Source organism: Pelophylax lessonae (genome assembly GCF_965119305.1).
Source record: "Pelophylax lessonae genome assembly, chromosome: 4".
Lineage (NCBI taxonomy): Eukaryota > Metazoa > Chordata > Amphibia > Anura > Ranidae > Pelophylax > Pelophylax lessonae.
The window spans coordinates 521,367,853-521,390,088 of NC_138771.1; the positions used below are offsets into that span (position 1 = coordinate 521,367,853).

General features: G+C 42.1%; 1 protein-coding gene across 5 annotated transcripts in view; it reads left to right on the forward strand.

The window, feature by feature from the left end:
• The window catches only part of DNM1L (dynamin 1 like), a 497,546-nt gene that overhangs the window by 33,721 nt on the left and 441,589 nt on the right, over positions 1-22,236 (forward strand). For 3 of the 5 annotated variants that reach the window (XM_082256168.1, XM_082256167.1, XM_082256170.1), the window contains exons 2-3: positions 3,511-3,658; positions 12,169-12,201. In XM_082256168.1, the coding sequence (XP_082112294.1) occupies positions 3,511-3,658; positions 12,169-12,201 (181 nt within the window). The remainder of the gene's footprint in view (positions 1-3,510; positions 3,659-12,168; positions 12,202-22,236) is intronic. The other 2 variants (XM_082256169.1, XM_082256171.1) reach the window with 1 other exon arrangement.

Sequence of the window (22,236 nt, forward strand, 5' to 3'; positions counted from 1 at the left end):
TCCTTCAGTATCCAATGGGGGGAGGGGGGTTATGTCAAAATCGTATTACCTGTAGTGGATATAATTGGAGCTGTCTAGGAGGACATTCTGTCACTCCCCTCGAGTGACCCTGCAAGACCATTTCATAAGCGTTGTGTGCCGTTGTCCTAATAATGCATTTAGAAGTTTTTTGCACCATTTCTGTTGAGCTGTGTTTTTCTGCACACCGCTGCATATGAATGGTGTGAACAGGGCACATGGAAAGCGTTTGATTTCTATGTGCTCTGTACAAACCACAAATGTGCGGTGGTGTGCATAAAACGCAGCTCAAAGCAGCAAATGGTGTGAACAAGCTTATTTGGAGTGCTGGTGACTTTGTATTTATGTATCTGGATCATAAGACTGACTGCTCTTTGAATCTTGTCAGGTAAGGAATTATTAATGTGGATATAGCTGATTGTTGAAATGTCCCTTGCACGCTGGGTTGTTCAGCTGCAGTGCGTCCCTCCTGGTGACCTGCATTCAGGTACCTAAATGCTTGGACCACTCAGTACAGCATTCACCTCTGTCCAGCCACAGCCTGCCATAGATTTTGACAGGCTGTCTACAGCTGAATTGATCAAGGGATCTTCATTTTGAACTCATCCCCCTAACTAATCATTTCAATTGTTTGATGTGCTCCAGTCAGTGACCTCTATATTATTGGGATTTAATGTGATAAAATGGTCACACAGGAGATCACAGTAATCTTCACTATGTCTCTTGCCAAAACAAGTGTGGGTGTCTCATTGTCCAACTGCATTCTTTTGTGATAGTAAATAAATGTGTGATGTCTGAAGACACAATCAACCTGGTAGTTGGACCTGACTTCTAGCATTCCAGTGAGATAGCTGCCTTAGCTGCTGCCTACTCGTATGCAGGAAAAATGTTGGCACTGTATGGTTAGATGAAGGAAGGCCTCATGCACACAAAAAAAAACAAAAAAGCATTCTAACGCCTAAAAGCCTGCAGCGTTTTTGTAGACAAAAAGCCTGATGGTTGTAAAGTGTCTAACACTTTTGGAAGCTTTTAGGAAAAGGCATCAAGCTCTTGGGCATTTAGTTAATTTAATTGGCCAGGATAAATAATTTATTGTGGTCATTGAAATGAATTCATGCTTAAGCGCTTAAGGTTTTAGCAGCATCAAGCGCTTTCTGCCCAAACGCTGCTGCTACGGGACTCACTAGCAGCCTCTAAAAGCCCCTGCCACAAAATGCTGCGAAGACTGAGGTTGATTTCCTAAAGGCAAATATACTGTGCACTTGCTCTAGGGGAAGCTATATCCATCCAATCATGTGCAAGAAAAAATGTTTTCTTTTAATCCCCCTCAGATCTAGAGCAACTGCACTTCTAGTGCATAGACTATTTGCCTTTAGTAAATCATCCCCTATGTTTGTGCATGGTCACATAGGCTAACATGCAGGGGAGTTTAGAGGCAGGGAAAAAAATGGCAAACATCCCTAGGAGCAGCTGTAAAATGTCTTGTGTGCTTGAGGCCTAAAGGATAAGTTCACCTTTAGGCCTCTTTCACATGGAGCGGTCCGTATTTCGATCCGCTCCGGCACTTTTTTTTTTTTTTGTTACGGACACGGATGACACTTGTGTTATCCGGTCTGTATGTCTGCATATCATCCCATCCATTTGCGGATGATATACGGACATAATGTATGTCTATGGGATTGCGGATGTCAGCGGATGACACCGCTGACATCCGATTTTGCATCCTTTCCGTTTTTTAAACAAAAGAAAAATAGGGTTCTGTTCCGTTCCAAAAAAACAGAACAGAACTGAAAGGAAGAAAATCGGATGTCAGCGGATGGTCATCCGCTGACATCTGCAATCCAATTGACCTGCATTATGTCCGTATATCACCCGCAAACGGATGGGGTGATATACGGACGTACGGAACGTCCGTGTGAAAGAGGCCTTAGTAACATATTACTGATGCAGAAGCCTGTCCCAATCCTTCACTGTGACAGCAGATGGGGGACCCTGTCTGGCAATCTGTGAATGCATGAGCCACAAGTCCTGTCCGCCATCGTGGCAGACGGCTTGTAGTTCACTGATACTTCCTGCAGCTAAGTAACGGTATGCCTATATGGATGTACTGACAGCTGTTAGGAGTATCTGCAGGACCCTGACATTGCACCCATGATCTACTGATCACAGGTGCGATACTTTGCAGGCTCCATGGTAAAAAAACATTTTTTTAAATACACATTTTATCATGTGCATTTATTTGTTGAACCGAAATGAAAATTCTGGAATGAAACCAAACCGAAAACCGAAATTGACAGCTTTTAAAAAAAATTGTCTTCACACTGGTCCGTTGCGCTTCTGTTTACAACCTCTTTAAAACTGTTCCTAATTCCCTCTACCTTGACTAAGGCCCCAGTTCCAGCTGAAGAAAAACAGCCCCAAAGCATGGTGCTGCCACCGCCATGCTTTACTGTGGGTATGGTGTTTTTAGTGATGTGCAGTGGTGTTTTTGTGCCAAACCTATCTTTTGGAATTATGGCTAAAAAGTTCAAACTTGGTTTCATCAGACCATACCATGTTTTCCCACATGGTTTTGGGAGACTTCAGATGTGTTTTTGCAAAATGTAGCTGGGTTTGGATGTTTTTCTTCGTAAAAAAAAAAAAAACAGTTCCGTCTTGTTGCTCTACCCCATAGCCCAGACATATAAAGAATACAGGAGATTGTTGTCACATATACCACACCGCCAGTACATGCCAGATATTCCTGCAGATCCTTTAATGTTGCTGTAGGCCTCTTGGCAGCCTCCCTGACCAGTTTTCTTCTCTTCATAAATTGTGGAAGGACGTCCAGTTCTTGGTAATGTCACTGTTGCCATATTTTTTCCACTTGATGATGACTGCCTTCACTGTGTTCCATGGTATATCTAATACCTTGGAAATAATTTTGTACCCTTCTCCTGACTGATACCTTTTAACAATGAGATCCCTCTGATGCTTTGGAAGCCTTCTTTAGACCATGGCTTTTGCTGTAGGATGCAACTAAACAAAATGTCAGAAAAGACCTTCTAGAACAGCTGAACTTTGTTTGGGGTTAACCAGAGGATCTTTAAGTGATGGCAGGTTTGTACTGACTCCTATTTAACATAGGTTTGAAGGTTATTGCTTAATTCTGAACACAGCTACATCCCCAGTTAAGCAACCACTTTTTTTTTTGTTTTACTCCCCCACCCCCCCTAAAAGATTTCAGTTTGTTGTTCAACTGAGTTGTATAGTTTTATAGGTCACTTTAAAGATGAAAAAAGTTATGAAGAGATTTTTGTCTTTTTTTTTTTTTTTCATCACAAAAACCTAAAATTTTTTAACAGGGAAACACCTTTTATTATGCCCGTTCTAGTTTCCATGATGCCGGTATACAAGTAGTTTGCTCCAAAGAGATCCTGTGTATTTGTAACATGCAGCATTTAGCTTCTGTCTTCTTCTTTTTCTTCACCCTGATTGTTATTTCTTTTACAGAGCAGCGGGAAGAGCTCTGTATTGGAGAGTTTGGTTGGTCGGGATCTGCTTCCCCGAGGCACTGGAATAGTGACCAGAAGACCCTTAATCCTGCAGCTGGTCCACGTGTCATCAGATGACCGCCGAAAAACCTCAGGAGAAGACAATGGTAATGAACATTTCACATAAGTGCATTCCATTAGGTTATGTTTGTTATTAAATTGTGTCCTGGGCTATGTAGTTTGTTGTTTTTTTTTCAATATAATGGATGGGGTGAGAAGGTGCTTTAGAACCATCATTGATGAACCTGGTTTGTATGAAGTTGCTTTCATTAAAATGCTTAACAGACATTAAAACCTCATGTAAATAAAGCACAACTCCACCCAAATTTTATATTCTTCATCTGCCTAGCTGTTTCATTGTTGAATGACATGCTGGCTTCATATATTTCAAAGATTCCAGTGGCTACATATCCAAAATGGATTTCCCATTTCTGCCTAACTCTAACCAACATTATAAGCCAGATAATGGGCTCATTCTTCCCTGATGGATTTTCCATGGTGTGAATTGTGCCTTCGGTGTCTCAGCAGGTAGCCAATGGATTATTAAAATGACTACTGCTTAAAGTTGAAACACTTTTTGAGAGGAGTTTGCCTTTAAATATTGTATAGCACTGTGCAAACTGTTGATGCTATACAAGTCCAGTATAATTGACTCAGGGCACAAAGTTCTTACTAAATACTAAACAAACTAAACTGTTCTAGTTTTTTTTTTTTTTTAGCTTTGTTTTCAGAAATGTGATCTCTCCTGATTTGGTATTTAGGGTTTTATGCCGAGCATCCTTAGGGAGTAACCTCATTTTATGCCGTTGATTTTGTAAGCATAGTGGACAGATCAAGTATACAGAGATCTGTGAGCTCTGCCTCCTTTTTAAAAAATACTGTATAAACCGATGGCGTATTTCCCAGACTACCATCATTCCCAGCCTGATCTAGTATCATAGCATCCTGATTAAGTTTTCATGTCTTTTTGCTGCATGATAGTCAGAGGTCACTGCTGTGAAGAAAACATAACTTCCTTTTCCAGTAAGTGCCGTCTTGTGGTCGGCTCAGGAATCTCAAAGGAAGTACCAGTAGAAAATGTAAAACCTTTGGTAAGATGGAGCATATTGTTGTTCTGCAGGCCAAGGGAAAGATTTTTGCTTCAGTATTCTACAATTCCCAGAAGATTGGTAGCTAATGTAGCTGGAAAGGAAAAAAATGACAGTGGAAGTCCCGTGTGAGCTTATGGTTAAGTGGAAGTTAATTTCCTAATCTGCCATTTGGCACTCAGATTGAGCGCAATGGTCACTTAACAGTTAACCTGGCACCCCCTTTTTTTTTTTTTTTTTTAAATATTCATAAGTTATGCCTATGAGCAGGTGAAACAAAAAAATTATAATTTTCTCTTTACCATCATAAGCAGAGGTGGGTCTAGAGCAAGGCTGCATTGCTTAAAGTAAACCCAATGCCTAAATAAACAATGCACAATTTCATCATGGGCAACCATACCAAAAAACCTATTTTTAAAAAAAAAAGGGATTTTTGACTTGCCATAAAATCCATTTCTCTGATGTGCATTGACAGACACAGCTCCTTATCATCTTTGCCATTGGGTTATACTGCCCCCCTACAGGAGTAGGACACTAGGCAGGAAAAAGCTTGACTGCGCCTCCCTGGTACAGGACAAGTGGGTCCACTAAGTCAATTGGTCCAACTACAGGATCGAGTTTCGGTCCTATCCTTCCAAAAGGTTCTTCCCTTCCAACCTGCACTTGTCCCCAGATCGCTTACGGGGGTCTCTTTGGGGCAGTGCAAGACTTGTTACTTCAAGGGGTGATTTTTCAGATTCCGACTTCGGAACATTTTTAGGGGTTTTACTCAAACCTCTTTACAGTTCCCAAGAAGGAGATGTGTGTGTGTGTGTGTGTGTGTGTGTGTGTGTGTGTGTATATATATATATATATATATATATATATATATATATATATATATATATATATATATATATATATATATACTCCTATACAGAAGCTCAGATGTTTTGCCTGCCTCCAAAGACCCCAAAAAACGCCTGCGCCAAAAAAAAACACGCCCAGGTGTGTTATTGCAGGGGTTTTTTTTGGGGATCTTTGGAGGCAGGCAAAATATCTGAACTTCTGTATAGGGGTATATATACACACACACACTTATATGTATTTATACACATATATAGGTGTGATAGGAGCGGAGCCATATGCCTGTTAATTATTTCATTAGTGCATGCATAGTGTTCTGCTACTTTCACACCTATATATGTGTATGTGTATATATACATACATGTGTGTGTATATATACCCCCATACAGAAGTTCAGATGTTTTGCCTGCCTCCAAAGACCCCCAAAAAACGCCTGCGCCAAAAAAAAAAAAAAAAAACAACCAGGTGTGTTATTGCAGGTGTTTTTTTTTTTTTTGGGCATTTTTTTGGGTTCTTTGGAGGCAGGCAAAACATCTGAACTTCTGTATAGGGGTATATACACACACACACACACACACACACACACACACACTTGTATGAATATATACACATATATAGGTGTGAAAGTAGCATAACCCTATACTTGCGCTAATTAATTAACACCCATATGGCTTCTCTGCTATAACACCTATATGTGTGTATGTGTATAAATACATGTGTGTATGTGTGTGTGTGTGTGTGTGTGTGTGTATATATATATATATATATATATATATATATATATATATATATATATATATATATATATATATATATATATATATATATTACACACACACATATAGGTGTGATGGCAGAGAAGCCATATGGGTGTTAATTATTAGCGCAAGTATAGTGTTCTGCTACTTTCACACCTATATATGTGTATATATACATATGTGTGTGTATATACCCCTATACAGAAGTTCAGATGTTTTGCCTGCCTCCAAAGACCCACAAAAAAATGCCCAAAAAAACGCCTGCGTCAAAAAAAAAACGCCCAGGTGTGTTATTGCAGGCGTTTTTTTTTGGGCGTTTTTTTTGTGGGTCTTTGGAGGCAGGCAAAACATCTGAACTTCTGTATAGGGGTATATATACACACACACTTGTATGTATTTATACACATATACACATATAGGTGTGAAAGGAGAGAAGCCATATGGGTGTTAATTATTTAATTAGCGCAAGTATAGTGTTCTGCTACTTTCACACCTATATATGTGTGTATATATACATAGAAGTGTGTGTGTGTATATATACCCCTACACAGAAGTTCTGATGTTATGCCTGCCTCCAATAACCCCCAAAAAATGCCCAAAAAAACGCTTGCTACAAAACCGGCAATAGCAGAGCTGTTCTATAAGTGTTCTAATAAGAAACAATTTTTTTTTTTTCTGGTTCTGGACATGCTACAGAGCTGAAACTTCACAGGTACACTTTTTAGACCCTGCAGACACTAAATCCAAAGAAATCTTTTTTTTTTTTTTTTTTTCAATAATTGGCTCTCTATCAAAAATGACAATTTTTAAGAACTTTTTTTGTGTGATTAATAGTCTCTGGGGCATGACCCAGAACCCTAGGCTCTTTTTATGGGCATTTATTGGGTTTTAGGGCTTCAAAATGGGGTTTTTTGATTACCGAAGTTCGGGTCCCATTGATTTCAATGGGGTTCTGAAATCCGGGCCGAACTTTCTGGAAGTTCTGGTCGAACCGAACTTTTGAAAAGTTTGATCATCCCTGATCTGGCAAGCCACAAACGGGGCTCTGCCAGACCTGCGGACAAGGCTATCTCTGCATGAAGGGGCGCCCTCACCCATATCTGGGGTGGGGGGATATCTTCGCTGTTTTCCGGATCCGTGGACCTCCCTGGTACAGGACAAGTGGGTCCACTAAGTCAGTTGGTCCAACTACAGGATCGAGTTTCGGTCCTATCCTTCCAAAAGGTTCTTCCCTTCCAACCTGCACTTGTCCTCAGATCGCTTACGGGGGTCTCTTTGGGGCAGTGCAAGACTTGTTACTTCAAGGGGTGATTTTTCAGATTCCGACTTCGGAACATTTTTAGGGGTTTTACTCAAACCTCTTTACAGTTCCCAAGAAGGAGGGCAAGGTACGTCCAATTCTGGGAACTCAAGGCACTAAACTGCTTTGTGCTGGTACAGAAGTTCCAAATGGAGTCCATTCGCATGGTAGTGGCGTCTCTACATCAGGGGGATTTTCTCACTTCTATCGACATCTAGGACCTCTTCCTTCACATTCCAATTTGTGCCAATAGGAGCATTATCATTTTGTGACATTACGCTTTGGTCTTTCCTCTGTTCTTCGGGTCTGGCCCCGGTGCTAGCATTGTTGTCAGCAGGGGATCGCTGTCCTGGGGTACCTGGAAGTTCTTCTGCGAGCGGAGCCTCCGACTGCTCTGATGTACAACTTGGAGATTACTCTGCAAACTCTGAGGGAGTTTGGTTGGATTCTGAACCTTCAGAAGTCTGCTCTGGTTCCATCCACAAAACTGGACTATCTGGGTCTGACTCTGCCAGAGCGTTTCTTCCTCTGGAAAAATTCCAGACATTGCAGGAGGCTATTCAGCTTCTGTTGTTCAGCAGATGGTCATCCCTCCAGGCTTGAATGCGGGTGCTGGGCCTGATGGTGTCTACCTTCGAGGCTGTTCCGTTTGCACAGTTCCACACGAGATCTCTGGAAAAAGAAATTCTGGTAAAATGGGACAAGAATCCACGGTCTCTAGAGGGGATTTCGTTTTCTGGCACTTTGACAGTGAAAATCCTTTCTCCCCCTGTACTGGACGGTTGTCACCACGGATGCCAGCCTGTCGAGGTGGGGGAAGTGTCCTCGGGACAGATTGTGCTCAGGGGGTCTGGACACTTGAAAAGTCCAGACTGTCGGTTAATGTACTCGTAGCAATCAGACTTTTTCTGGATCTTTGGACAATTCGTCTTCAGGGTTGTCCAGTACAAATTAAATCAGATAATGCTTCAGCCTTGGCCTGTCAATCACCAAGGGGGCACAAGAAGTGTTCTGACAGCTCGGGAAGTAGCTGGCATTCTAATGTGGGCAGACCGATTCGTTCTAGCCCTCTCTGCTGCTGTAAACATTCCAAGGACAGCACAGAGGTTTGTGGCACGGTCTCAGGATCCTTTGGCCTACGCCACAGACGCATTTTAGTGGCTCCAGACTGGCCTCGCTGGTCTTGGTATGCTGATCTGGTATGGCTGGTCGCCGATGCTCCTTCAAAACTTTATCTCTGGGAAGTTCTGCTGTTCCAAGGATCAATCTTCCATCCTGCTTTTACAGTTGCTTGCTTTAACAGGTTGGCTGTTAAAAGCCAGGTGCTGAAAAGAGAGGTATGTCTGAATCTGAGATTTCTACGCTGTTAAAGGGGCTCTAGTGGTGTGAGTCTTTTGGGTTTCCCCCTTTTTTCCTCCAAGGGATTTTGACACTTGGCTCCTCCAGTGTGGTCTCCATTGCCACTGTGGGTCCTCAGTTTGGTTGTCCGTTCTCCAGAAACCTCCCATCGAAAGTATTTGGGAGGTTCCCCTGCTTACGTTGTTCCCAGAAGGTAGCCTTTTTTGGTGGATATTACTGCTGCGCTCAGGGTGTCGGAGATGGCGGCGTTGTCTTGTTCACCTTATCTGGTGGTTCACTGAGATAAGGTGGTTCTTCGTACCTGTCCGATGTTCCTTCCAGTGGTCATCTCTGGTTTCCATTTGAATGAAGACATTGTGTTGCCTTTCCTATGTCCCAGGCCTAAACATCCTGAGGAAATTGCCTTGTATTCACTGGATGTGGTTTGGGCAGTCAGTGTGTACCTGGCAGCTACAGAGCCTTTTTTTTGGAAGTCAGACTCACGAATTGAACTCCGAGGTGGCCCTCTAAATGTTTGGCCTCCTTTTTACTGTGACAGTTTCCAGATGGATCAGACAGTGATTCAGGCCTATTCGATTAGGGGTCAGGTTCCTCCTTTCCCTGTTTAGTCGCACTCTACTCAGACTCTTAGTGCCTCCTGGGCCTTCTGTCATCAGGCGTCAGTGTTGCAGGTTTGCAAGGCGGCCACCTTGGTCGTCTGTGCACACTTTCAAAATGTTTTATAAGGCGGATGTGTTGGCATCTGCGGATGCTTCTTTTGGTCGCAAGCTTTTTGCTGTTAGAGGACCTGGTCCTCTTTGAGGGTGTATTATCTTTTTCAGGTGAGCTCCAGTTGTTTATGGTTGAGTGCCATGTTACCTGGTTGTCTACGATTTATAAATTTGGGAGTTTTTTTCTTGCTGTTCCCACCCTTCATGTTTAACACTGCTTTGGGACGTCCCAATATTCAAGAAGATAAGGAGCTGTGTCCGTCAATGACCAAAGAGGAAATTGGATTTTTGACTTGGTTAAATCCATTTCTCTGATGTTTGATGGAAACAGCTACCACCCCTCTGTGGAGTTGGCTTTCTTCTGACACTGTGATGGTCAGTGATTGCAGCGCTGCTTAGAGATAACTGTGCAAATACGCTTAAATTAATAAAATTAGTAATCCAAAAAATTCATATAAAGTGCTTCAACAATCTAATAATAAAATGTCCATATAAAGATCCTCCCGAGAAAATAAAGTGCTTGAGTGCTTGATCCGTGCTGCATGAGGGGTTGCCCCCTTTGGTTATCTACTTACCACTAAGTGGTTAATAGCAGGCATGAAATCGGCTTTGCACACAGCTTCTTGGATATGGTTAGGCAAATTGCTGCTGGAAAGATCCTCAAATGTAGTGATGAATCCCGAATATCCTCACAAAAGAAAACTGATCATGGTGAAGATCGTTTCAACAGGGAATTTATTGAGGTAAAAACAGGGTATACTCACATAGTTAAAAGCATGCATGAATACAAAGCACGGCTTGGTGGTTAGCTGCTCCCGCAGCGTGCGCTCCACCGGCCGGAAATCACGTGGCTGTCCGCTCGACCAATCGCTAGGTGCGTTTCACTGTAAGACACAGCGTCATTTGTAGCTACAGATGACGCTGTCTTACAGCGAAACGCGTCTAGCGATTGGTCGAGCGGACAGCCACGTAATTTCCGGCCGGTGGAGCGCACGCTGCGGGAGCAGCTAACCACCGAGCCGTGCTTTGTATTCATGCATGCTTTTAACTATGTGAGTATACCCTGTTTTTACCTCAATAAATTCCCTGTTGAAACGATCTTCACCATGATCAGTTTTCTTTTGTGAGGATATTCGGGATTCATCACTACATTTGAGGATCTTTCCAGCAACAATTTGCCTAACCATATCCAAGAAGCTGTGTGCAAAGCCGATTTCATGCCTGCTATTAACCACTTAGTGGTAAGTAGATAACCAAAGGGGGCAACCCCTCATGCAGCACGGATCAAGCACTTTATTTTCTTGGGAGGATCTTTATATGGACATTTTATTATTAGATTGTTTGTTGAAGCACTTTATATGAATTTATATGAATTTTTTGGATTACTAATTTTATTAATTTAAGCGTATTTGCACAGTTATCTCTAAGCAGCGCTGCAATCACTGACCATCACATTTCAAAAGAGCACTAGCACTTTTCACTGCAGCAAGCAGCTTACACAAATATTTTTGCACAAAACTTAGCACTTTAATCACCAAATATATACACACCATAAGCGCGAGGTCCCACAGTCCTGCTATTTCTTCTGACACTGCTTGTAACAAAACTGAGTGCCTATAGCTGAGAGTGGGAGTATACCCCCCTGGGACTGCCCCATAGGCGTAGTCAAGCTTTTTTCTGCATAGTGTCCTACTCCTGTAGGGGGCAGTATAACCCAATGTGCATTGTTTGTTTATGCATTGGGTTTAGTTTAGGCAATGCAGCCTTGCCCTGGACCCACCTCTGCTTATGATTGGACATTGTATGAGCAGTACCACACTGATAAGGTCATCCCTGTGCCCTTTCTGCAATCCCCACAAATTGCACTGTGCAACATGTAAAGCCAGATTAGCTCAGGCATGGCCCCTTCCCACTCTGAGCGAAATGATTACGACATTCAGATACCTATGCTAGTTTTTAATCTTGTAGGAATTCCTGACAAGATTGGAGTTGTGCTTTAAGCTTTCAAGATTTGGCGCTTTGTATGTGTTCTAACTGAATGACCTTACTAGGTTAGTTCTAATATGCACTAGGAGGGGGCAGCGTGTATATGTATGTATGTATGTGTGTGTGTGTATATATATATATATATATATATATATATATATATATATACTGTATTTTCTGGCGCATAAGACTACTTTTGAACCTCAAAAAAATCTTCCAAAAATGGGGGGTCGTCTTATACGCAGAGTATAATATCTCCAAGGTAACCTAAGTATAAGTATTTCCGGTAGATGAAAATTAGGGGGGTCGTCTAATACGCCCAGTCGTCTTATACGCCGGAAAATACGGTGTATATATATATATATATATATATATATATATATATATATAATATAGTGGATCCACCAACTGAAAACCCACCTAAACCAGGAACACTTTATTATGAATATTGATTCTGGACACACTCACTGATGATGATGAATTACCTTTTTATAGGACAGGAGATCAATGTGCCACTAATTCTCTCTGCCTTTTTTTCCTCTACTTCTTTCTCCCTTTATCAATCCCCAGACATGGATGCCTGGAAAAATCCAAGACTCAAAGGTCTCCTGTTTGCACACTGTTCCTTTCCTCCTCTACTCGCATGAGCTTTTTCTCCTCCTGCAGACTTTTCTCTAGATCGCTGGTTGTCTGTCTTTCTGCTAATTGACCTGCTTTCACTTGTAGTCCCTTCTCAGGTGCAATGGGCACAACTTTCACCTCCCAGTGCAAACGATTCATTAGTTGGTGGAGCGGGGCAGGGTTTGAGGTTATGCTGGGGTCTAGATTGCAGTAAGAGTTTCTCCTCCACCCATTGGATATCCTTGGCAGGTAGAGCAGTGACACTATGCTACTGGTGTTACTGGCCTGAATTCTCAGTGTGTGACTATTAAGCGTCCACAAATGGTCACACATTTACTATTCTGGGTTGTCCCCTAGCGGATACTCCATAGTAATATATGAATACTCAGACCTGTCTACACATTGTGGTTGGGGGAGATTTGCTTTTCACTGCTTCTTACCTGAAAGGTAACCAGATCCTGCCTCACTTTACCCAAAATAAAAAAACTGCATTGGACGGAGGTACTGATTTTATAAGCGCTTTTTTTTTTTTTTTTTTTTTTTATTTCCTATGATTCCTGTTCTTGGGTTATATATATATATATATATATATATATATATATATATATATATATATATATATATATATATATATATATATATATATATATATATATATATATATATCATTTTTTTATTTGCAAATCATTATCACATTGGCTGCAGGTTTATATTGTGCATTGGCTTGCTTGTTCCTGTTTTTGTGATGAAAGTCAGTTTCATATTTTAGCTCTGCTCTTTCAGTTATTTAAAACAATTCTGTCTCAATTTTACTCTACTTTTCCTTTGTTCTTCCGGAATACTGGTATTTTCAGGTATATTAGTGTTTGCTGGGCCTGTTCTCTGTTCCTAGCAGGACATGTTCTGTAAGTAATCTCACGTATGCTTAGGAGCGATAATTGGCCTCTCAGCAGTGCAGTTTGGTCGTGTGAATATGTAGGAAACAAACTATTGGTAGGGAATGAGGATTGGCTTGGGAAACACTGACCCGGTACTCACACTTGTCTGCACTAAACACATTTACCATTTAATTCAGTCAAGTGCATTGACATGTTTTAATGCATCTTACAGCGACGTGCAGTTTTATTAAAATCGGTGGGAACACGCATTTATTAAAACAGACCTAAAAGTCACACATCCACCAACACAGGTACTTCTAAAGATCTCTCTGCTATTAGTTTTTCTCCAGTAGAGCCATATTAAATGATTACCATTCTTTTGACCCATGAAACCTTTTAGTGGGACCCCATTTTTAGGGTTCTAACCTGTAAGAGGCTACCCAAGGCACTAAAGTCCTTCATGAAGATGATTATCTGGAAGGTGGAAATAAAGCTGGGACAGTAAAAAAAATCATTAGCTACAGATTTTTTTTTTTTAAGTAGATAATCTAACAAAGACCTGTTAAAAAGTTAAGGTTTGCAGAGTTCAGGTGTCAGTAGTAAGTAATGCATAGTGCCAGGGTCAGGAGTAAGGACTGCAGAGTTCTGGGGTCCGAAGTAAGGACCGCAGAGGATGCAGTTGTGCCTGGAAGAGTAAGCCCCGGTTCACACTTATGCGAGTGCGGGAAGGCTGCGAATCCGCAGCCTGTTCCCGCATCGCACACGCACCCCCGGCAGTTCACACTGCCATATGCGATACGCAGGGGGTGTCAATGTAATCTTAACGACACCCCCAGTTTGATCGCATATCGCAGTGCGATCGTGCAGTTTGCACAGGATCGGATCGCACAAGTGTGAACCGCTGTGCGATCCGATCCTGATGCGGCTTCCTAAAAGGGTCCTGTGCGTGTTTGCTGCGGCTCCGGTGCGAATTTAGCCATGCAAAGTGTATGGCTAAACTCGCACCGCACAGCCGATCGCATGTAATGAAGGAGCAGTGCGCTCCGACATTATATGCAAACCCGGCACTCGCACAAGTGTGAACCGGGGCTAAGGGTCCTTTTCACACGGGCAGTCCGTATGTCCGTTTTTCATCCCATCCGTTTGCAGATGAAAAACTGACATAATGCATGTGAATGGGATTGCGGATGTCAGCGGATGACCATCCGCTGACATCCGATTTGCATCGTTTCGTTTCAGTTTTTTGAGACGGAAGAGAACCCTATTTTTCTTCTGTTTTAAAAAAACGGAATGGACGTCAGTGGTGTCATCTGTTGACTTCCACAATCCCATAGACATACATTATGTACGTATATCATCCGCAAACGGATGGGTCGATAAACAGACATACGGAACGGACACTCCAAAGTGTCATCCGTGTCCGTTTAAAAAAAAAAAAAAAAACTGCCTGAGGGGAGGAAAAAACTGAACGGACTGTGTGAAAGGCCCTAAGGGAAATTCTCCCAGGTGGAGATGTATTTTGAAACACTGGATCATAGGACTTCCCTTGCTCTGCTTTCACATTGCTGCTCTGATCTGAGAGTAAGAATAATGGGGTCGTGATCTACCGGTCACATAGCCAAGATCAATGCAGTGTGATCAACTGGTTGCTGATCCAGGCTACAATTGCATGTTAAAGCTACTGTGCAGAGAAAGTGTGGAGGGTTGTTCTGCCAGGCTGATTGTAAGTGCACAGATGCTGTGGCGTAATTTTATTGGCCAGGCCCTTTTGTGTTCCAATCATGTGACCCTTTTTATATTAGCCAAGTACTTCTGTGGTTCTGTCATGTGACCTCAGTTGGACAAGTGCTTCTGTGGCCCTGTCAGATGAACTTCAGTGGTAACACATCCTGTTTGCTCTGCTGTGTCCACCACAGGACAACTCTGAGCACTCTGTTTTCTAGGGTGTAATATGGCAGCATTCTACAGTACAACAGGGCTTAAAGTGGGGTTTGACTAGTTTTTCAGGTACAAATGCATCCCAAAAACCATGGCAGGGACATGGAGTATTGCTCGTTTTGGGATCCATGGAAGAAAATCGGCACGTCTTGAATACCCACTGTATCTTCTTTCTAAAAGTCACCCACAGATTTATCCGATTTCCACTTCCATTTTCCTAAGGCAGTAGAGCAGAATGAGTTTGAGTGTATGTCAATTCAAAACCCTTTCCGTCTTGGTTTTGCATAAAGCAGGGAAGGGTTTGGACCCCTTGTAGGTTCTTTACTGATATGCAAAGCACAAAGGCATTTCTCCTCTAAAACGTAATGTTTTTGGCTTGACTTAAGCCCCGTACACACGTACCGATTGTCGGCCGTAAAGATTCGGCCAACGACCGATCGGCCGATTGTAGGCTTGTTAGTATGATGCTTCCGACAGCCGACAGCGCACTTTCGGCCAAACAATCTGTCGTGCAAGCATTAAAATTTTTGTAGGCCGACACCAGAACGGCCGATTGTTCGCCAGTCTGTACAGAATTCGGCCGACAATCAGCAGATTAGCAAGACTGGGCATGCTCAGAAAAGAAAAAAGACACGGAAAGTTAATCATCACATGACATCACTTCTGCAGTCGGCTGTTGTTGGCCGACAAAATTTGTGTGCAGTCTTTTGCAGTTTTCAACAGACACGACAGCCCTGGACAAAAGACGGCCGATCGTTCGGCCGACGACGGGGCTTTACACTTTAAAAATGGACTGCCATAGGAAGTGTGGGCAGTTCTTTTCTATACTTTCTTTATTTCACCAGTTCAGCTCTCCCTTCTGTACACCCTGAGGTCTAGAGGGTTTCTTACATTCACGCAATGGGTCTGTTTATTTGGCAATAACGGTGTGAAATCTTAGGATAACAAAGTAATACGTATGGTTTTTTTTTTTATGACGAACAAGGCTTTCTGTCATACTGTCTTTACAAAATGATTTTATTTTTTTATGCTATTTATAGACAAAAAAAACTAAAAGGTTTTTCTACCTTAAATCATTTTTTTTAATTGTTACTTTAGATAAAAGGTATTTTATTCTATAATTTTTTTTTTTTTTTTTAATGCCAAAAAAAAAAAAAAAAACCTGTAACAAACAAAACTTATAAAAAGCAATGCATTTTTTGTAAACGTTTAGAAAAATAAAAGCAAGGAAAATAGAGAAGGGGTTAATTAGGGCTCAGTCACACAAGCTTTGGTCTCTGAAGTCGGTGTTCAGATTGTTCTCCAGAGACTATTTGGCAGGTGGTGGGGAGACGTGGCATTACCTCCCCACTGCATGCTATGAAGGATAGGTTCACCTTTTTGAACATGTTACATCCGTATTTAGGGTGTAACTTGTTCAAGCAGACCTGCCCTTAGACCCTCCTTCCCTGTAGCAGTGTGCGTTGGTTCCTCTACCCCACAGCCGGTGTCGCATTTAAAATCAACATTTCATTCATTTACAGAGATCAGTGAATGCATGAACTACAGTACAAGTCCCGTCTGTCAGCATGGCAGATGAGCCTGAAGTTTTTCAATAGACTGTGAGCACGCTGATCAGCATCTTCGCAATCCATTGACCCTTCCTATAGCTCTGATACTGACAGTCTGTACAGAGGCATGGACACAGAGCTGTAGGCAGGGTGTGCAGGAGCCTAACATTGCACCCGTGATCCACTAAGTGTGAGTGCAATGCTCTTCAGGTCCCTATGAAATAAATGCCCCTTTTTTTTTCTGCAGGTAAAAGGGAGGAGGTCTAAAGTCCGCTACTGGAGTCCGCTGAATGCTGACACCAGGGGAGGTGGAGACAAGGGGGTTCTGTGGTGGTACAGAGAGTCGCAGGATCTGTAGGAGGAGTTTTGTTGTTCCCTCTGCTGCCGATTTATGGGACAGGGGCGCAGAGACCAGCCTCTCTGCGGCTGCATGGAGAATTGCAGGATCTGGTGAAGGAGTTCTGTCCTCCTCTCTGCTGCTGACTGCTGAGACAAGGTGGGGGTGGGGATAGGGGGTTACTCAGCACCAGGAGAGGTGCGAGTGCAACATGAAACAGCCTGGCAGGTGGGATTTGGCCCATGGGCCTTGTGTTTGATACATGTGAAGTAGATACAAAAAATGTTACTTCGTATCACATTCTCACCTCTGAACAGTGCTTATAAGTACTCTGTAAGACAGTACTTTTTTTTTTTTTTTTGACAGCTGCAGCTGCTGTCTTTACACTGCTACTCATGGCTGTCATTTTCACTGTTGGAAGTTGCCAGTAAGTGCAAAGAAGAGGGGCAGGAGAAGGGCATGTGAAGCACATTAAGTATTCACAACAGATAATTCTGCTATTGTATCTTTTGGCCAATTATAAACTGCCAGTCTGCAGCAGTTAGAAGATGTACAGATGAAAGAATGGGGTTTTGACATAGGTTAGCCATGCACTTTTAGATTTCTGTGGTTTAGCTGAAACAGAGTGGGTGGGGGGGGGGGGGGTACTTTCCCAGCTGGCTGTTGTGTTTAGACAGTTCGTAACCATCGGCTGTCTGAATACCTGAACAGTGGCTGCATCTGATTTGGATGCGGTTGCTGTTTGACCATTTTCCACCTTGTTCCTTTAATTTTTCAAAGTTTGTTGAGCAGGTTGGTGCCTACATAGCCACCCATGGCTTGGATGATTGAGCAGTGTGTAGCCAATCTTAGTCCAGATTGGATTTAAACTTTTAGTTAAGATGGCTGATAATTGAAGAATACATTAAAGGTCTGTGGAATAGATCTTAAGAAATGGAAAAGGTTTGTGACCAAAACAGCCCCATCATCCATCGTCTATCGTCTACTGCTGCCTTCCCATTTATGGAAGGCAAGCAGTGTGTTGGCAGCTGTCTAGTGCTGGATGTTGGTGATGGCTGTGGGAATATACAGACCTCTCTAGCTGTCAGTGTACACAGATAATGCTCAGCCTGCCAGTGACTTGGCTTATTAGAAAGGGAAAATGCCTCCGGCTTCTTGTATGGGCACCGTATGACTCATACAATGTTTCTGTGTATAAAACATCACATGTACTAGTTTGCTGTCTCTGATGGAGGTGTTGGCCCTCTGTTTCTGTATGTTTCCCTTGTTAACTTGCTCAGAGGAATGGTGAGGTTGAAGCCTGCAGACTTAGTCACTCTTGTTTTTCCTTTCTTTCATATTAACCCTTTTATATATTTTCTCTTCTCTTTGCTAATGTGAAATTAGAGCTGCACGTTTCTGGATAAAATGAGAATCGCAATTGTTTTGCTTAGAATAAAGATCACGATTCTTGGCCTAACATCTTTGACTAACTTTGTTTAGCTTTTTTTAAAAAAAAAAATTCATTAAAGTGTATTTTTTCCCATCAAACTGCATTTAAAAGACTTCTGCGCAAATACAGTGTGAAATAAAAGATTGCAATGATCGCCATTTTCTCTTAAGTTCTCTGATTAAAAAAAAAAATATATATATAAATAATATATATATATATATATATATATATATATATATATATATATATATATATATATATATATATATAGGGATTCTGTCATTTTTTTAGCAAAAAAATACGGATTTTAACTTTGTAAGCAACAAGTGTCAGAAAAAGGCTTAGTCTTTAAGAGGTTAAACTTCCCTCCCTTAGGCCTCTTTCACACAGGCGCTCCGTTTTTTGTCGTCCGTTCAGTCACTTTTTTTTTTTTTTTACGGACACGGATGACACTTTTTTGTGTCATCCGCTCCATATGTCCGCGTATCATCCCATCCGTTTGCGGATGATATACGGACATAATATATGTCTATGGGATTGCGGATGACACCGCTGACATCCGATTTTGCGTCCTTTTTGTTTTTTTAAACCGAAGAAAAATAGGGTTCTGTTCTGTTCCAAAAAAAGGAACCGAACTGAATGGACGCAAATTGGATGTCAGCGGATGGTCATCCGCTGACATCCGCAATCCCATTGACATGCATTATGTCCGTATATCATCCGCAAACGGATGGGGTGATATACGGACATACGGAACGCCCGTGTGAAACAGGCTACAGACGGAAGTTCATTCCTTTGAGCTAAAAGAGCGAAATGATACATTGTAAAACATTATGTTTATAGTTATCTAGCAGTCTTAACAATGTTGATAAACATTTGGAGGCGCTTTTTTTTTTTTTTACGCAATTTAACGATTAATCGTGCGGCTCTATGTGAAATCCAGTTTTAATAACGATATTTACACAAAATTGTTTCAGTTCTTGGTAGTTGCCTTTCTTGGCTCTCAGTGCCGGTTCACATTATTGCGGCTTGCAAGATCGCATGTAATTCGGAGCGCACTGCTCCTTCATTACATGCGATCTCATGTGCGGATGCAAATTCAGCCATACACTTTGTATGGCTGAATTTGCACTGCACCCGCACCAAACACGCACAGGACCCTTTTTTTCAGCCGCATCAGGATCGGATCGCACAGTGGTTCACACTTGTGCGATCCGATCCTGTGCGAACTGTCAGATCGCACTGCGATATGCGATCAAACTGGGGGTGTCTTTGACATTTAATTGACACCCCCTGCATATCGCATATGGCAGTGTGAACTGACATATGTGTAGATGCGATGCGGGAACAGGCTGCGAATTCGCAGCCTCCCCGCATAGCACAAGTGTGAACCGACCCTCCGAGTATATCTAGATTGTCCAGTGATTTGTAGAATGACATGATTAGTTGGGGTTTATGGTAGGGAGGGTCCTTCAGCAGGGTCTTTGGGATACAGCTAGGTCTCCAATACCAGAAATTGATCTAAAAATTTAGTTTGGACTTTTTAAGGAAAACTTTACTATTGTAATGTAATATACAGTATCTCACAAAAGTGAGTACACCTCTTACATTTTTGTACATAGTTTATTATATCTTTTCATGTGACAAAACAGAAGAAATTACGCTTTGCTACAATGTAAAGTAGTGAGTGTACAGCTTGTATAACAGTGTAAATTTGCTGTCCCCTCAAAATAACTCCACACATAGCCATTAATGGCTAAACTGCTGGCAACAAAAGGGAGTACACCCCTAAGTGGAAATGTCCAAATTGGGCCCAATTAGCCATTTTCCCTCCTTGGTGTCATGTGACTCGTTAGTGTTACAAGGTCTCAGGTGTGAATGGGGAGCAGGTGTGTTAAATTTGGTGTTATCGCTCTCACTCATACTGGTCACTGGAAGCTCAACATGGCACCTCATGGCAAAGAACTCTGAGGATCTGAAAAAAAGAATTGTTGCTCTACATAATGATGGCCTAGGCTATAAGAAAATTGCCAGGAACCTGAAAATGAGCTGTAGCATGGTGGCCAAGACCATACAACGGCTTAACAGGACAGGTTCCACTCAGAACAGGCCTTGGTCGACCAAAGAAGTTAAATGCACGTGCTCAGCGTCATATGCAGAGCTTGTCTTTGGGAAATAGACGTATGAGTGCTGCCAGCATTGCTGCAGAGGTTGAAGGGGTGGGGGGGGGTCAGCCTGTCAATGCTCCGATCATATGCCGCACACTGCATCAAATTGGTCTGCATGGCTGTCGTCCCAGAAGGAAGCCTCTTCTAAAGATGATGCACAAGAAAGCCTGCAAACAGTTTGCTGAAGACAAGTAGACTAAGGACATGGATTACTGGAACCATGTCCTGTGGTCTGATGTGACCAAGGTAAACCGATTTGGTTCAGATGGTGTCAAGCATGTGTGGTGGCAACCAGGTGAGGAGTACAAAGACAAGTGTGTCTTGCCTACAGTCAAGCATGGTGGTGGAAGTGTCATGGTCTGTGGCTGCATGAGTGCTTCTGGCACTGGGGAGCTATAGTTGAGGGAACCATGAATGCCAACATGTACTGTGACATACTGACGCAGAGCATGATCCCCTCCCTTCAGAGACTGGGCCGCAGGGCAGTATTCCAACAGAATTACCCCTAACACTCCTCCAAGACGACCACTGCCTTGCTAAAGAAGCTGAGGGTAAAGGTGATGAACTGGCCAAGATTGTCTCCAAACCTAAACTCTATTGAGTATCTGTGGGGCATCCTTAAACGGAAGGTGGAGGAGTGCAAGGTCTCTAACATCCACCAGCTTCGTATTGTCCCCATGGAGGAGTTGGAAGAGGACTCCAGTGGCAACCTGTGAAGCTCTGGTGAACTCCATGCCCAAGAGGGTTAAGGCAGTGCTGGAAAATAATGGTGGCCACACAAAATATTGACACTTTGAGCCCAAATTAGGCATTTTGACTTAGGGGTGTACTCACTTTTGTTGCCAGCAGTTTAGACATTAATGGCTGTGTGTTTTTTTGAGGGGACAGTAAATTTACACTGTTATACAAGCTATACACTCACTATTTTACATTGTAGCAAAGTGTCATTTCTTCAGTGTTTTCACATGAAAATATATAATATATTTAACAAAATGTGAGGGGTGTACTCACTTTTGTGAGATACTGTATCTGAAATGGATTAAGATCAAAGGCTTTGGGTTTATTTCTGCTCATTGAGATTTTCCATTGCGTCATTCAATGTACATTGCTCGCTGGCTGAGAACATCGAGGACTGTTTAGCAGTGTCAAATTTATGGCCATCTAAACAAAGTCAAATCAACTACATTTTGAGATCCAGCTGTCTTTATCTGGTGTTCATCCGAGGGCCATCCACTACTTATTTCAACAACCCTTCTCTGATACAATTGATATTTGAGAGGTATTGCCTTTCTAATCATACCCTTGATACAGCCAATGTTTGGACCCAGCGGAGCATGCAGACCACTTGATTTTAACATTATGTGCGCAAGTATATAGTGTTTTTCATCATTGCATAGAATACCACCACCCAGGGTTTCCTCTCCCCCCCTGAAGAAGGAGTATCTGTTGTAAACTCCGAAACTAGTCGGGTTCTGAGTCTTCACCCTGAACTGGTGTGGTCATTCTGTAATGCATATGTGATGTATTTTATTTACTTGCCTTTTATATTTTGTAATTATTTCTCAATAAAATTATAAAATTTACTATTTTTGTGTTTATATGAGTGCCTAAAAAGTCCCACCAATAGGGGAATTTTCTTCTTTTGATTTATATTGGGATGTGGCACCATCATTATACCCAACACAGGCAAACCCTTTTTGATCACCTGGATATA